At 45.5% G+C, this 16,780-nt stretch overlaps 1 protein-coding gene across 2 annotated transcripts in view; it reads right to left on the bottom strand.

Moving 5' to 3' along the window:
- BCR (BCR activator of RhoGEF and GTPase) overlaps positions 1 to 16,780 on the bottom strand; it is a 93,844-nt gene that overhangs the window by 46,080 nt on the left and 30,984 nt on the right. For both annotated transcript variants that reach the window (XM_058851459.1, XM_058851460.1), the window contains one exon: positions 436 to 620. In XM_058851459.1, coding sequence (XP_058707442.1) covers positions 436 to 620 — 185 coding nt within the window. The remainder of the gene's footprint in view (positions 1 to 435; positions 621 to 16,780) is intronic.

The following is a 16,780-nucleotide window of genomic DNA, read 5'->3' as shown; positions in this document are numbered from 1 at the left end:
TCTTTTTATTTCATTTTCACAGGGTGAAGGAAATAGTTCCTCCAGATGCTCGATCAAAACCCTTAACCTACCTGAAAATAACTTTTATTTTCCTTGTGAAAGGCAATGACAATTCAACATGCAGAGATGTAAGAATGTGTTACATTCCCCAGTCTCCTTTCCAAAATATCTATTTAGAGACCTTCTCAACTGCAATTAATCACCAATTCTCTCCACTAAATTGCACAAAGGGCTCATATACACACCACTGACCCCTGAAGACTAAACCTCATGTCCTAGCATGAGCTAAAAGCCTCAGCTGAGCTTTCAGTGTCCAGCAGCAGCCTGGCAGTGCTGCATTACATGGGCTGGTGTCCCACAGCACCGCAGCCCCGGCTGAGGCTCTGGCAGACCCACAGGGCTCTGCTGAGTGCAGGAGGGCAGGGAAGGACTCACAGATTTTGTGGATTCCAGAGAGCCCGAGGACAGCGTGTCCCGGCTGCCGCGGCTCTTGGAGCTGAGGTGTGGAGAGGAGGATGGCGAGTCGTCGATGTAGGGCATCATGTCATGGTGCCGCCTCTGCTCCTCGGCGCGGTCAGCATCGTACGCGTAGCCAGGCGGGGTCCCCCCGAACGGGGCATCTGCAAAACACAACACAGGCTCTGCTCACCCTGCAGCATTCATCAGATCACCCAGGGTCAGCCATGGCTAAATACAGACCAAGGAGAGGAGTAAATGTAACTAAATTCATGTCGTCACCAAAAGTTCATTTCATTTATTCTAAGTCCTAAAAGACAAAGTCCTTTCTTGCATTAGTGGTCATTTAATTACAGATCCTTCCCTCACATTTTCCTCCAAAAGCATTGGCATCAGAATCAATGCTTTTGCTGGCTCCATAAAAGTCACCTGTCTGGGTTTAGGAACCTACTGGGTAACAAACTCTGGGTTTTGTGTCAATCAAGAGCAGATGATGCCCCTGCCACTTTAGGAAAGACAGGTAATACATAACTCTGGGGAGAACTGTAACTCTCCTCTCAGCAACAAGAAGAGTAGGAGAGAAAGGTCCTATGTGCTGAGTGAACCAGCACACTGCCAAAAATAAAATCCTAAAAGGTCCTCTTCTGTTGGCTGCCTCTCCTTGTGTTTTGAGCTTAACCCCTTAAACAAATAAACAAATCACCACATGTTCCCTTCTATACAGCCTGTCTCCCCTGCCCCCAAAAAACCAAAACCAACACAATCAAAACACAAGCAATAAAGGATGGTGGTATGAGGAGTATGAGGAGTCAAGTTAACCATTGCTGCATGAGACAGCAATGAACTTCTTCAGGAGAAATGAGCAGCAAAACTGGTTCTGGCATCTTTAGTTGCTGCATACAGAGACTGCTCCTGCAGAAAAACCAAGGACACACACACTGAGCAGCTCCTTCTGCCACAAGCTAAAAGGCTTTTCACCTCTCTGCACAAAGAAATAAACACAGAGGAGCCAAATTTGGTGCCTACACAGTGACACTGCACCACAACTTCCATGGGCCTGTGAAGCACTTTCACCTGCCAACGCCAGCTCCCAGGAGTGTCCTGTGTGTGACAGTGACAGCCATGCAGGGGCCACCCTCCACAGAATGGTAGAGTTGTTCCTTCTCTTTCAGCTACAACTCACAGAATGTCACCCTTCTCCCCAGACTGAAAAATAACCCCAAGGAGATAAGCTAGATCTGCCTTTACAGAAGCCAGTGAGCCTTATGGAAGACAAAGCCATGAAAAAAGGAAAAACAATTAAACTTGAACACAAGCAGAAGCAATTTCTTGTTTTCATAAATACCCAGGTTCTGTGAAAATAATAAGCAGCTGCTGCCAAGCATACTAATAATCCTGTTATACATCACTAAGGCAGGGTGGAGGAGTAACATTTTAAAGCCCACTTTCCTCCCTCACAGTAAACTCAGTTAAAGCATGACTCATTTCAGTAAAAGATGTGAACTTTATGTGGAACAGAATAAAACTTGATCTATGTGGCTTTTTCAGGAGGGAGAGCTGGTCTGGGGAATTTACACAAACAATATACTGAAAACCCAACAATAAACTCACTGTAGATGTGAGCTCTGTCTCAGCTTGTACCAAATGCCACCCAGCTAAGTAACAGCCTGGTACGAGGCCTTTAGGCTGCTGAAGGACTGTGGCAATATTATTTCAACAAACTCACTGAGTTTTATGTCACCCACCTGCTCGAGTCATTACCTTGTGCTCAAGCTCCCAGAGCTCCTCCAAAGATCTGTTAGATTGTGCACAATCACAGCAACAAAGGGCAGAGGGAAGGTGGTATCTGTTCTCTGGAAGGAGCTTTGGTCTAGATGTTGGAGGTTTTCAGAGTCCACAGCCATTTAGAAAACACCATAGAAGTTGATTTGCTAAAGAGCAGCTTGAATGGGAGTTGCTGAAAACGTGAAATCCCAAGGAACTTGTGATACATCACTGACAATTGAACAAGGGGGAACACCAGTACTGGGCACTTCTGCTGGCCCCAAGCCTACTCAAGGAAGAGTTCCTTTTTCCTGCAGAAGTCTCTTCAAACTATTCTTATCCAAATCAAATTCTCCACACTCCTGCAATAACAAGACCAAGTTGCTGTGTGGAAATTAAGGCAGGAATATTTTTTTCACTCCCAGTGCTCACTCTCAAAATGAATATTTTGCTCCACTTTTGTTAGTGGGGGAGTAAATACAGACTAAAATACATTAGCAGAAAGGCTTGCAGTGAGTAACAGTATTTCCACTTTCCTCACTTTCTCCAGCTAAAAACCAGAAGCTTCACACTTCTACCACCCATAATGTGTTCTGTCTCCTACTGCACAGGAAAACCTTTACCTGAAACTGGAGAAACCCCAGGTGGAGGATCAGCTCAGAGGGATATTTATTCTTAACTTTGCAACAAGATTCAGTCTACCTTTGAATCACTTTGTCTCCCTAGCCATAAAACAGAAAATAAGCCATTTCACCAAGGAATGAATCTATCACTGTCACAGACTGCTGTAAGATCTGTTCATAAAGCCCCACACAGAATTTAAAACTTTATTTCTGTATCCTCCAGGGATTCTTCACACATTAAAAAGCTTAGAAGTAGTTATAATCCCTCTTCTTTCTATTATTGCTGAATACAGCACTGAAATCCACCGATAGAGATTTTAATTATCTCAAAGGCAGAAAGATCTTCTTGCTTTTATTTGCCATTTTTTCCAAGAAAAGCAAAGTACTGCCATAGCCAGATACACTACACAAGCCTGAACACCAGGAACAGAGGTAGCCTTGTGTCTCTGTGATTAAAGAGCCCGCTGTTGCCAGGGAAACTGGGTTATTCACATCTCCTCAGCACAGCACAATGCTCACAGGCTGCTCAGCCTCCACCTGAGAGCAAAGGACCAGAGGAAAGAGATCAGAGCCAGGAGCTCACCTGCTCTGACACTTGCAGCTGCTCTGGGTGCTGCTGTGCTCCATGGCACAGCACATGGGCTCAAACAAGAGCACTTGCTTTCTTAGCCAGTGTCTCTGTCAAGGTGAGCATTAAGAGGGTTCTTATTCTCATTTCAGGGCCAGCCAGTCTCAGAGTTACTATCAATAACTTTGCCATCAAGGCCAGAGGAAGATGAACTAGAGCAACAAGAGATAACTGCTGGAAAAAAAAAAAAGGCAGCAAACAAGGTTGATCTCAACACAGTGTGCTGAGAGACACCGAGGACGCAGCTCCACGTGTGTTCTGCTTCTCATCTCACCACCAGGCACAGCCCCTTCTCCTCCTTTTTGGGTAACTTGAAGGAGATCTCATCCCAGAGAGAAGAGCAGCACCTGTGACCTACAGAAATGAGCCCTCCCAGCACACAAGAGGAACTGTTTCTACCCCTGGCCCTCTGACATTCTCTAACAGCACCACTCTCCTGCAGCAGCACAACGGGCTGTGAACCACCTGGGGCTACAAAGGCTCATCATTAATTCACACATTCTGCAAAAAAACACTCAAGCATTTACTTCCACCTTTGGTTCTGACAGCAACAGCCTGGCCCTGCTTTGCTTCAGCTTATATGAGTCTGTTCTAGCATTTCCCTCCCCAGTTACTGCTTCCATCCTCTCATCTTGTTTTTTGTCTCTGTCCCGTTCTCATTTGCTTTTGTTTTTCTCAAACATAATATTCCTTTCCTCTGTGACCTTGTGCCTCCCCTCTTCTAAACTGCTTCCCTACCTCCCTGCTTCAAATTTCTCCTGGATGGGGGGTAAGGAAGAATCTAACAAATTTACAGTCACAAATTCACTGGCACTCAGAGAGAGCACAGCAACACTGCTCCCTTGTCCTGTTGCCTACACCCTTCCTGCTGGGTGCTGCATTCATTCTTTGGAAATATGAAATCATAGACCCAATGTGAAAGCAGGAAGGGTAAAAGAAATTAACTTCTAAGTAAAAAGAAAGATTATCTGCGTCTAATCCACGGCCACACAATGGTTCAAATGCACGTGTCATACTTTCACAGCAGCACAACATCCAGAGCTGCTTGAGAGGCTTAACAGCAGCATGCAGAGAAGATTCTGAGTGAGCTGTGCTCCAGCTAATCCTGCTAAAAGAGCAGTGAAGCCACAGCAGCTCAGACCTGCCTGCCTAAGTAAATACCTAAAATCCTGGAGGGGGAAGGGAGCTGTGCATCCTGCCAAAGCCCCACATCACTGTGGCTTCTTTGTGAATGGTACCAAGGCTTGCACAAGTTTGTAATGCCTACACTCACTCCAAAAACATCCCCACAGCTGCAGAGCAGAACAGAGCTGAGGCAGTTTGCACCCTTGTGTTTCTACGCCAGGGAATGTGTGAGGCCATAGTTTGACAATGCATTGTCTTGGCAGCAATAGGGTTTTAGGTTTCCCCCACCAAGCCATAAACCACTTCACTGCCCTTTCCCCTCTTACCCCCTTAGTTCTGCAACCCCACAGATGCCTGTGGTCCAGATAAAGAACTCAGCCAGCTCAAAGAAAAATATCTTTGACGCTTCCCTTCTAAGCTGGATCAGCTCTGTGATCTAGTTCATGGCTCAGAAATCCACACTGGAAGGATACAAGCACAGTAGATATGGGGTGGGTACACTTAAAAGCTTCTACTGCAACTGAAGAACATAATAGCAAAACACTGCTTCATTTTCCTTCAGGCTGAAGCTTAGGCAATTCCTGGGATTTACACGTGGCTGCTTTAGGGATAAGTTACTGGAATGCAACATTGCTTCTATTCTTATTTTTCCTTTGTAACCTTTGAGTTACTAATGTGCCTTCCAGCCTTAGCTCCAGCTTTTGCATATCACTGTTTACTTGGTGATAAACAATACAGAAACATGTCATTTTATTTCTTAGTGCAGGCCAGGCTGCTTGGAGAAGGATCAGGGATCCAGGCCCAGTGTAGAAGTACATCAGTGAGGATGGGCTGTGAATGCAGTTGCCTGGGGAATACAGCACCATTCTCTAAAAGATGTAATAACTAAGCTATGGAAAGCTAAACACCTTGCTTATTTCCTTGACATATCCTGAATCATCGTCTCCAAACCCAAGAAAACAGCACACTCAATATGTATAATTTCACACAAAACTGAGATCCATAAATAATAATTATGGTGTTTATCTATACCAGGAGCCTGTTCCCCAGGCCACAAAGATCAAATATCAAAAGAAAAAGAACAGAGATGTTTGCCATGTCAAATCCCTACAACTTTATTCCTCTTGTATGGATGAAGAAAAGGCTCTGCTAGGATGCTAAACAGATTCAAACAAAACTATTTTCTTCATCCTTTCTATCTCTTCTCTGTGTAAAGACAGTACACCCACATGTAAGGATGTTTAGTGAACCCTGAAGCTCCCACTCAAGTACAAAACCAATTCATTTAGCAACAAAAAGTCCCATTAATTTGTAAACTCATTCTTTAGTACGAGGTAAAATCAAAGAGAAAACCATGCCAAGTTAGCTCCAAGCCTGCCTATGGCCTCAGAGCGTGCTTCTCCTTTAGGCACATGAAGCTGGAAATAAGTGAAGGCAGCTGTCAGTGCTGACAGACTCTCACCAGGCACCCCCTCACTGGCCATTCCAAGTGCCAGAGGATGATCCCTCACACTGCTGAACAAGCTGACTGCGAGCATGGGCTGCAGAAGCAGAACTGCAGTGAAACACAACACAGCTCACCCCAGGAAACAGCCATCAGCTCAAACCCAGAGCTAAACAAGCAGTTTCACACAGGCTGCACTGTCCCTCCTGCAGGAGACATGAAACCCTCTCCAGGGAACAGAACAAAAGGGAAGCAGCACCCCAGGAAGGGAGGTTTCTAAATCCATTGCTGGACACTAGAATGACAACTGCAGCTTATGCAGCATGCAAAAGAGGAGTTTGTGAATCCAAAATTTCAGCAGATTTTCCCACAATCACCAAGATCCATTCCAGGTTTGCATCCTCTGCTCTCTCATTCCAGTAAGTAATCTCTCAATCATGTGGAGTGGCTGAAGGAACAAGACCTGTCACATGTAAATTTTACACGACGCTTCAATGTCTGCTAAGGAAGGGTAAGGCCCTCACATGCGAGTCAAGTGTGGGTGTGCATGTACAGATTGAGAACTGCATCTTATTTTTGAGCTGGAAGGAGGAGAAAGCAATGTACCTTACATATGGAAGCAGCAAGACAGCTGGTGGTTCTCTCCACCCTCCCTCCCCCGGGGGATCCCAGGCCATGGATGTTAACCAGCCTCCAAGAAACTTCTGCCTCTCCCACAGATGAGCTTTATCCCCATAGCAGACAGCGCCTTTAAGTCTTTAGGAGATGAATTAACTGCAGTCCACTTTTAATCTTTTAGGTGTGTCAAACCCAGATCATTAAACATCTAAAAAAGAAGATCAGAGTTCTTTAATCTGCCCATATATTCCATGAAGAGTTCATGCAGAGACTAGAGGACAGGTCTGATCTGTTTGTAGCAGTTACTGGGACATGTTGCATTTGCTCTCATTGGTGTATTTGTGGGGACAGATTAAACACCCAGGCAGATCTAATGCCCATGCAGAAGAGGTTCCATCATCCACCCCTAATGTCAAAGCAGGGGCTACTGAGGCCATTCTCCACCTCAGGGAAACCTGAGGCATCCTCCCACAGGACAGAAGGAGCTGCTCACTACAGCTACTGAGAGTCATTAGAAAAATCCAGGAAGCTAACCTGATTATCCAGCAGAGTCCAGACAAGACTGCTCTGTAGCATGCAAATTCCGAGGATCTCCCTTCTGCCAGCACAACTTCCCTGCTGCTCATCTTCACTCCCGACAGCTCCGGCCGGCAGCCCCGGTGTGCGGCACGCTGAGGAATCACACACACCTCACAGCACGGCAGGCAGCAGGGCAGGAGCTGCAGAGGTGTAAATTCCCATCTCTCCAAGACATCTGACACTCTGAACAGTTTCAATCCAGCTGAAATACTGGGAGGGAAACACAACCACTGCACACCACAAACCAGACAGGGGAGTCCAAGCGATAACAATGGCTGTGATTAGGAAGAGAACAGGTTACACCTTGAGAAGATGTGGCCTTTCAAATACAGGGTGTCTCCACAGCCATTTGTAAATTTTAGGATATAGTACAAGCAGTGGGGTGTGACTAACATTAGGAGATGAAGTCACACCCATTGCCACTGCAGAAGGCAAGACTTGAGCGTGTCCCTGTGACAGCTGACAGTGCCTATGTCCCAGTGGCTGCTGCATGTCCTCCCAGACACTTACACGGTTTAATTGCTCCTACCTAGAGCCCAAAACAGCAAACACACACATACACGAATGAGGAATGTTCCCAGCATGAATGGCTGCAAATATCTTCCCAAGAGGCATAGACAGAGAAATCTGGTCATGGCTGAATGACACAGGTACCAGCCACTGAAGGAAGAGTGTGAATACTCAGCACAGGCCAGGGCCCAAGCAGTGAAACTCCTGTTACCTTTTTTCTCTTTTTTCTTTTTTTTTTTTTCACTGTTCCTCCTGTTTACCACTGAGTGATAATGGCACAACATTACACCCCGTAACATGGATGAATACCTCAGGGTCCTGCCTTAGAGAGACGAGCAGAAAATGAATCTCATTCCTTACAGCATCTATGTCTTTAGATTCCTCTGCTGATCTATGTTTTCTCAGGCAAAATGGAAAGGTTTCCATGTTCAGTTCATATTGGCAGTCAGGCCACTGGATGTCCTTGGAAAGGAAATCTCAAAGCACACTGGAACACCTTTGTAGTTTTCTTTTCCACTCCTTGCTCAGGTTTGTGCACCATGTCCTCATTTACTGCAAGTCTAACAGGCAGAAAGCAAATTTTATGCCTGATTGTTCACATGTAGAGGCTTTTCAGCATAGAGATACATGGACAGGCAGCTACACTCAGAAGTACGTGTGGCTTTGTGCCAAAGGCATCAGGAGCTTTAGCACTGACTAGATCAGAGGTGCAAACTGACTGAAAGAGAGCAAAAGTATCTATGAAAAATAAGGTAAGAAACACCAAGAGTAAAACCAAACAAGTAAACAACCATGAACCATGCACAGCTGTAAGGAGAAGTACCTGGAAATCAAAAGTATATCCTACCAAAAGCAGGGCCTTCATTATGAGGGCTGAAGTTTTAGGATTCAAGCAGTTTCCCCTGTGTAGGTTCCCATCCACGTCCACCCACTGTCCCCTAAATCACATTTGCAAGGACCATGACACAGTAGGAGCTGGCTAAGCTAAAAATAACTGGAAAGAGTGTTATTTGATAAGCCCCAGCAATTCCTATCCCATTTCACTGATGTCTCCACACAATGCAGCAGTGTACGAGCACAGAGGTGGGATGCAGCAAATGTGACTGCTCAGGTCAGCACTACTGCTGTGCTCAAACTACAGCCCTCATTTCAGTGCTAAAAAAAACAACATCAGTAACAAAGGCCAAATGGAAACTGCATGTACTGACTGCACTGGGAGGGCTGCTGCTCTCACACCCAGGTGGCTCTGTCATCTGCCAGGTGAATGGAAGAAAATTCCAACCCTGACCAGCATACTATTTACTATTTTGCTCTTCACAGTTGTCTCAGAGTTTTGCAGTCGCTTCAAACAACATTTGGCAACCCGAATCTCCAGAGAAGTAGATGATAAAATTAATTGAAACAAAATGGAGCAATTCTCACCCCATGGTCTCTTAAAACCCCTCCCCAGTTCTATATATTTTCCTGTATTTAACTAGAGCAGACCAACAGTCCTGGCATGTGGAGAGGAAAGGGCCTGTTCAAACAAGAGTTTAACTAAACTGACAGTTCTGTGAGAAGGGAAGGGAGGGTCAGCCCTAGGCAGTGGGGGGTATTAAAGTCTATTTGAAAGAAACAGTAAAATGTCTGATAAGAACACTGTTCTGTTTCTAGATCTTCAACCTTTTTCAGGATGAGTTGCTTTTGCTTTATTTTTTTGCAATATTGTTTTGTTTCCTCACTAGTGCAGCTGGGACACTCAGAAGCCAATAAAGGTAGCTGCCCTCTTCCTGTTTACACTGTAAATCCACCCATTGACATCTTACTCGTAACTGTGAAAAATAAGCTATTGATTTACTATCTTGGCCTAGAAAAAGCAACCCAAGCTAAATGCCTTGCTAGGCAGATGGTTCTGCCTACACCACTGACAACCCTTTCTGAACACAGCTGCTGCCCGAGCTCAATGTCTTCCTGTCATCCGGCTGGAGGAGAAAAAACACTTTTGTGTCATTCATAATCATGGCAAGGTAGTTATAGGAACTTCTTTTAATTGAAGATGCTGAAGGTGGAACACAGCTTCCTACCAGCATTAATAAACACCAAATTCTCTCCATCTCTTTCCCCTCGAAACTACTAGTTTAAGATGAAGGTCAAGGTCTGCTCTGGGTTAGGAAGTTCTCAGCTGACATACCACACCACCCTTTTCAGAAACTGTGCGCTTCTGTGTGGAACCTGCTTTTAGAAGTGGAAGTCCTCCTCTAATTTTTAGGAAGAATAAATTTAGAAAAACACGATTCAAGGACAAGCAGCACAGTGGTGCCCGAGTTCTCTGCGAGGCTGAAAACCAGATGAGAGGAAAGACCTCTCAGTCTGAGCTCATGGTGCACTTCATCAGACACCAACAATGCTGGTTTACACTTCAGCATCATTGACTGATTCACTGCTGTTCAGATTTTATTAAACATGGGATAAGAGGGAGCTTATTTTGGTAACACAGATGTGTTACACCACCACTTCATTAAGCCCTGCCATCCCACAGCATGAATGAGCCAATAAGGGATTTTGAAGCCATGCCAAGGGGAAGCACTAAAATGCCAATGAATTTCAGCCAGAGGAAAACAGGACCACATCAGTCCCAACTACAACAAAACAACCTGTGTAGATGATGGTGTCCCCCAGGAGCTTTGTTCTGTCCCCAGACTTGTACATACAAGGCAGAGCTCCTGCTCAGACAGCAGCTCCCAAAGCAGAGCAAGTGTTCTCATGCCCAGCAAGTCACAAAGCAGCTCCACTCAGTCATTTTGCACCAAGGCCAAGAACTGAGCTCTTGCAGCTCCCCAGGATTTCAAGGGGAGCTTGGCTATGCAGGGATCCACAGAGCCAGGCAGGACCAGAGCCTGGCTGCCTGAACAGACAGCTGTGACTGCCACACACACACACAACATTCTTCAAGGGCACCCAGAAGCTGCAATTCAGCTCAGCTGGTGCAGGAGAGGGCAAAGCAGGAGAAGGACTTACCTGTGGTGAAAACAGCTCTGTCCTCTGCGGGCCCCAGAGCAGCCTCTGCACTATTGCTGTACTGCAGGTGATGGAGCCAAGGATTGCCCACAGTGAGGACTCAGCCCCAGGCAAGTCACAAAATAAACAGAGATTCAGGGCAGTGTGTCTGCACACCCCACATCCCTGCACAAGACCTCTTTCCCTTGAGGTGAAAAAAGCTTGTTAAGGAAACACTCTGGACACAGAGTTAAAAACCACAAAATATATACACCAAGAGTCTGTACATAAACACACACACACATATATACCCATATACACCCCACAGAAGAAGACTGATCAGTTGTCCCAGCTATCTGGGAGCAGGATTTCATCTGCCAAAACACAGGCTGAACCCAAGGAATCCCCAGCAGACTCGTACTGAGCAGTCTGCACAGCAGGGTAAGATTTTAAAAGATTAAGCAGGACAGCATGGACAGTCACATACAGAGCAGGCACAGCCAATGATGATGCTCGCTGCTGTTAACACTTTCATTTCCAAATTCCACTGCCTAATAAAAACAGGTGAAGAGTCTGAGCAGCTATTCCAGAGCATAACAGAAGCAGAGAGTTCTCACAGGAGCTAGTTTAAAGTAAGAAAACTGTAAAACCAATACAGCAGCAAAAGAAACGCTTTCTCTATATGGTTTTGGAATTACTTTCTCCTTTTATTTCCAGTGGCACACCCCTCCCAGAAGAGCCAGACAACTATCCTTCAAGCTGAAGCACCAAAATTCCAGGAGTGATAATCACGGTTGTCTGACACTGGCACTTAAGGCCTGCTTCTGATTTCAAGCCTGGAAAAAAAAATCAATTATTTACCAGAATTACGACCTACTTAGCAGATAATAGCCTGGGATCTCCCCCCTCCCCCCTTTAGAAGCAACATTTTACTACAGAACAAAGCATTAAAAAGGAAAGTATGTGGGAGCAGCAGGAACAGGGGCTGTTTTCAGGAGCTCTCAAACCCCACCACTCTCACATCAGTGCCCGGGCAGCTCCTGGCTGGGGATGGGCAGCAGCTCCCCTTGTGCCAGGGACCCCAAATGCCAGCCCTGGCTTTGGCTGAGCGCTGCAGTGAGCTGGCCTGGCACTGGCACCGCAGCAGCGCCTTGGAAACCCTGCCTGTGACATGTTCTGCATCAACTGATGCTGCAATTGGTACTGTGAGAGGAGAACAGCTCTGCAAACACAGGGGCACCAGGAGAAGCTCTATGGAGGGCAACCTAGCACTATGAAGAGAAAAGCTTCAAATATTTGAGATAAGAGTCAAAATCTTCAGGACACTGAGCTTCCAAAAACCCTTTATGTCAGAATTTGGTGCCAACACAAATACACAAATGGTCTTGGCACTTTAACCAGACACCTTAGAAAGAATATAGAATATAGACCTAATATTAGAATATAGATCCAAATGACTCTTTGGCTTCATTCAATTCAAGTTAACAGAGGTGGGGATACAGAAATTCACAGCAGAAGGTACTTTAACCCCACCTACCCCCAAAGAACTGATTTAGAAATTATGTCAACCTAAATTCCTTATATAGTCCAGAGGCATGTCCGGAAGCAAACAAAAATCTTAGATGGGATAAACTGCTTACTGGAAGGGGATCAATCACTTGTCCACAGAAGAAATCCTCACAGTTATGCTCCCCCTGTCAGAGGGAGAGGATCCAGGCTATGGTTTCTGACTTGACTGGACCATTTTGAAAGGGAAAAAGATTAGCCAGGCCCAGATACTTGCTCTGAACTGAGTAAATTGTATATACAGCTAATTTCTGTGCCAGTAAGGGAGCACACGCCCAGAAGGATGGCTGCACTTCTCCATGCAGCACAGCTGCCTCAAATCTTCATTCCTTTTAAAGGAAACGTATTTATTTATTTTCATCTCTTGCCTTTCATCTCATGTTTGCAGACAGTCAAATATTTTGAGTGAAAACTTCAGAGAAAAGCCTAACCATCTTTAAATGGAATACACGTACAACCAGAAGCAAGTAAAACACAACAGGGGAAAAGAATGGAACACTTGTACATCAGCACTATATTTAGATACTGCTTTACTGGGACTGTTACAGAAACTTGGAAGACGTGTTGTGTTGATGCTTGGTCCAGCCCTAAAAAGCTTCAAGCAATTTACCACAGCCCTGAAATAGAAATTCTGACGTTTCAGACTGCAAGCTGCACAGAGCAGATACTGTTCAACAGCACAGTCACTGTTTTCTACAAAACCTCTGCACGCCGCTACGTTTCCTGCATTAATGCTTCCTTTAATTTTCAGCAGCAATTTTAAACAACAACTACACTGTCTGACAGACTCACACACTCTGATAGGTTGAAAATACTGAAGAATTCATAGGATAAGACAAGATTCCTGTCAATATTACTACAGCAGAAAGACAGAAACACTACTTCTAAGTTGCCATATGGGACTAGCCAGCCAATTATTTCAAGCACAGCATCCACTCACACAAAGCAGAAAGTTTGATCCTGCCCCAAGAAGAGGGTTTGACAGTCCCCAAAAATAAACCTTAACCTGGGGATTTGTTTTACTTCCTCAGAGTGGGGCATGACCCAGTCCAGGTTTTATATAGCTCATAAAAGGCACCCACGCAGCACAGTGGACACATATTTCATTACAAAAGCTGCATGTGGCAATGGAAACCCCATCCAGGACATCACTACCATAAAACAACAATCACCACCTTCAAGGGGCTCCTTTTCTGTCCCAAATACTAACTTCTCCTTCTAAACCCAAAAACATTAACAGTAAAAAAGAAGGAATCTTGGGAAGTTAAGTTAAAATGGGGAATTTCTGGGACCACACTGGTACCTCACAAACCCAAGTAACTCATGAAAATAAGACTTTGACTGAAGCTATTTGAGCAAATTTTAGCCTAGATCCTTGGCCAAGAAGCCTTCAATCAAATAAGTGTAGACTATAAAAACAGCAGGTGTTAAAGATGCCACAGAGAATGACATCAAGCTGTAATGGAAGAAACACAGTTCACACAAAAGAGATGACAAATATCCTCGGGCACTTTCTTCCTGTTAATAATCACAACCGTTTAAGTTGTTAGTTTCACATCAGCAGCCCAGGGCTTGGGGACCACAAGTGGCTACACACAGCAGGAGCTGCAGGAAGTGAAGCAAGCCTCTATGTCTCTTCTATCCTAAAATAAAAATGGGCTGGACCTCAGTACTTCATAAAGGCAAAGCTGTCTTCTAACAGCAGCCTGGTAGAGATGAAAGACGATGGAATAGCTTCCTTTTTGTTTAAGGGTTTGTTTTTAACAGATGGGAACGAGGAGAAGAGAAACAAAACAAGCATAACTCACTCTACTTGCATATTACTCCTGAATGTAACAGCTCAGGAAAAAAATGGAAAGTTTCATAATCACCTGCACTGCTGATCCATGTGTATTAATTAACCTAAACACAAATTTTTCAAGAAGGTGAAGGCCAAACTCAGTGAGCAAGGTGAGGATTTCCCAGGTAAAGCCAATGTGCCCTTGTGCCCAGCCACTGCATCTCAAAGGTTACAGCACTCGATCCTCAGTTGTGTGCCAAGCACATGGGTCTCTTGTCTTTGGTTACTACAACATCCCTCTTCAGCAGGAGCACAAGGATCCTCACACTGCTCAGCTGTTACAAGGCAGCTCTCCAGCACCTGTGAACAGCACCTGATGCTGAAAAATGGGAAGGGAACAAGAAGAGCAAAACCAAAAAGCACAGCCAAACCTTATCAAAGGGTGGCACTCAATGGCCTGGACATCACGTAACCTGCATGTCACCCCAGGGACTTGGGTCCTTAGTCACTGTCCTGTTCTCTACTAGTCATGGCAGGACCTGCAACTGCCAGGTCCCTCTTCCCAAGCCTGGAGATTTAGTCTGGGACTAAACCTGACGTTACCTTGAAGTCATGCACACCCTGCTCTGCCTCGGGGAGGTACAAAGGGTCACAGGAGCAAAGGCAGGGAGAGCCTCAGGACCCGAAGTGCTCACACAAGGGACTATTTTAATTGAGTACCACAAACTATCCCTGCTGCTGTTGAGTCTTGCTTAGGAGGATTTGAGCCTAACACGTGATTCCTCCTTTCAGGGCTGCCTCCCTCTCCTCCCAGGGAAGGATGAGCCCTGCCTGATAAATCCCTAGCAAAGAGCAGCCACTATTCCCTTTCTGTAACAGCTTCTTGGAAACCAAGGTTCCCATGGGACCTGGCAAAAAGCCAAGGGTGAAATGTAAAATTTAGTAACAGTGGGCTCTGCAGCACAACACTCACAGCACACAGACTTTTCTAAAGGGATTACTGGCTATCAGCCACTCTCAGAGGGGGCTCTTTACATGAGGCTGGCCCTTGTCCTAGCAGGAGGGACGGCACAGACAGGAGGGGACACAGCCACAACAGCCCAGCTCACTAGGGATGAAGGGCAATGCAGTTACTGCAGCAGGAGGGCCTTGTCAAATGACAGAATTAACTCTACAGCTACCAACAGTGCACCCGAAGGGCCTTAACCCCAGAGCAGAACTCAAACACAGCAGCTTAGGCCCCACTCCCACACTCCAGGGCAGGCAAATGGCACAGGTGGAACCCTGCAGGGCTTGGCATCCCAAGCACAGCCTCACAGGGACACGAGGGATCGATGCTGCTCTTCACCAGGTGTGATAAACAAGCAGCAGATCCCAGTGTCCCATGGAAGCAGAGGCAATTCCATCCCATAACTGGGAATGTGGAGAGACGGGCACAAGGCGGCATTAGGCAGGCTCGTGCCTTCCAAGGACATGAATCCACTCCTCAGCTAAAACTTAGGATGACCACACTGCAAAATGAGCTTTCCTCTGGATGTACAACTTCTTATTCAAGCCCAAACTCACCTTTCAGGCATATGAACAGTCCAGGATTAAAATATCCCTCTCTGCCAGTAACAGTACTTTCTCTCTAACCTCCCCTCTAGAGATGACAAGTTTGCCTCTCCTCACTGCTTCTCTCTGAACAGAATGTAAAGCTTTTTCTTGCCTTCCAAAAAAGCTGGGACTCCTCTTGCTTAGCCCACAATGTTGGAAAAGGCTGGAAAAGTATTTGGATGTGAACATTCCTCTTTCTCTACCCTTGTTTTACAAAAATGCTGGCAAGAACCAGAAGAGGTTACACCCTATTGCTGCAGAGGCCAGGAAAGCTGGCTTCCAGCACAGCAGGTTGCCCTATGCAGCTTGGAAAAAACCCTGGAGGAGGAGACTTTCAGTGAAGATCCCACCTCCTTCAAATTCTGTTAATAATCTGCTTTTCCTCCTGAATACTGTCCATACATTACAGAAATCCTAAGAATGCCAGTGTGGGTCATGCACACAGCCCTCCACATCTGGAGAAAGCAATGGGCCACAAAACTTCAGGCAGCACTCAGTGAGCTCAGCTCTGTGGTTTAGTTCCCAGCCTCAAAACACCACATTCCCATTTTGAACCTACCAAAACCAGCTCAATTAATAGGGCCAAGGAGAAGACATGAATAGAAGCTTTGATGTCAGGAGCTGGATAGGGATGTACCCCTATCTGTTGGGTAATTTAAATCTCTCCCTCTCCACTGTCCATGGTTATTGAGTTTGATAAAAGGGAGGGAAGAAACCACCTTGGACAAGCCCCTTCTGCTTAGTTTCTTTAAATGGTAACAACAGGTCTAGTCAAACCTATTTCTCTGTTCCCAGTGCTAGTCTTTCCCTCTGTTCTCATGCCAGGTACAAGGAGTATTACACCAATGGCAACCAATGCCAAAACTTTTTCCATTCTTGAAACAGCAGAGCCCACAAACGTGGTCCTACAGAGCTCTCAGTCAGGGATGAAAAGAGCTTGGACATGGAAAAAGAAGTGGCATTTCTGGGGGTGTCATTCCTTGCAAGAAACGGAGCACAGACATCCTGCAGTACTGTCCAGAAGAAATGGAAGAAAAGACTGAAGAAAAAGCTTGAAACAGAAGTTAAAATGCAGTTGCTTCAAATGGAAACACATCAAACAACTTTCTTCTGCA

The sequence above is a fragment of the Poecile atricapillus genome, chromosome 16 (assembly GCF_030490865.1).
Source record: "Poecile atricapillus isolate bPoeAtr1 chromosome 16, bPoeAtr1.hap1, whole genome shotgun sequence".
Lineage (NCBI taxonomy): Eukaryota > Metazoa > Chordata > Aves > Passeriformes > Paridae > Poecile > Poecile atricapillus.
The sequence above is the reverse complement of the archived record's forward strand: the minus strand, read 5'-3'. Positions and strand labels throughout refer to the sequence as shown.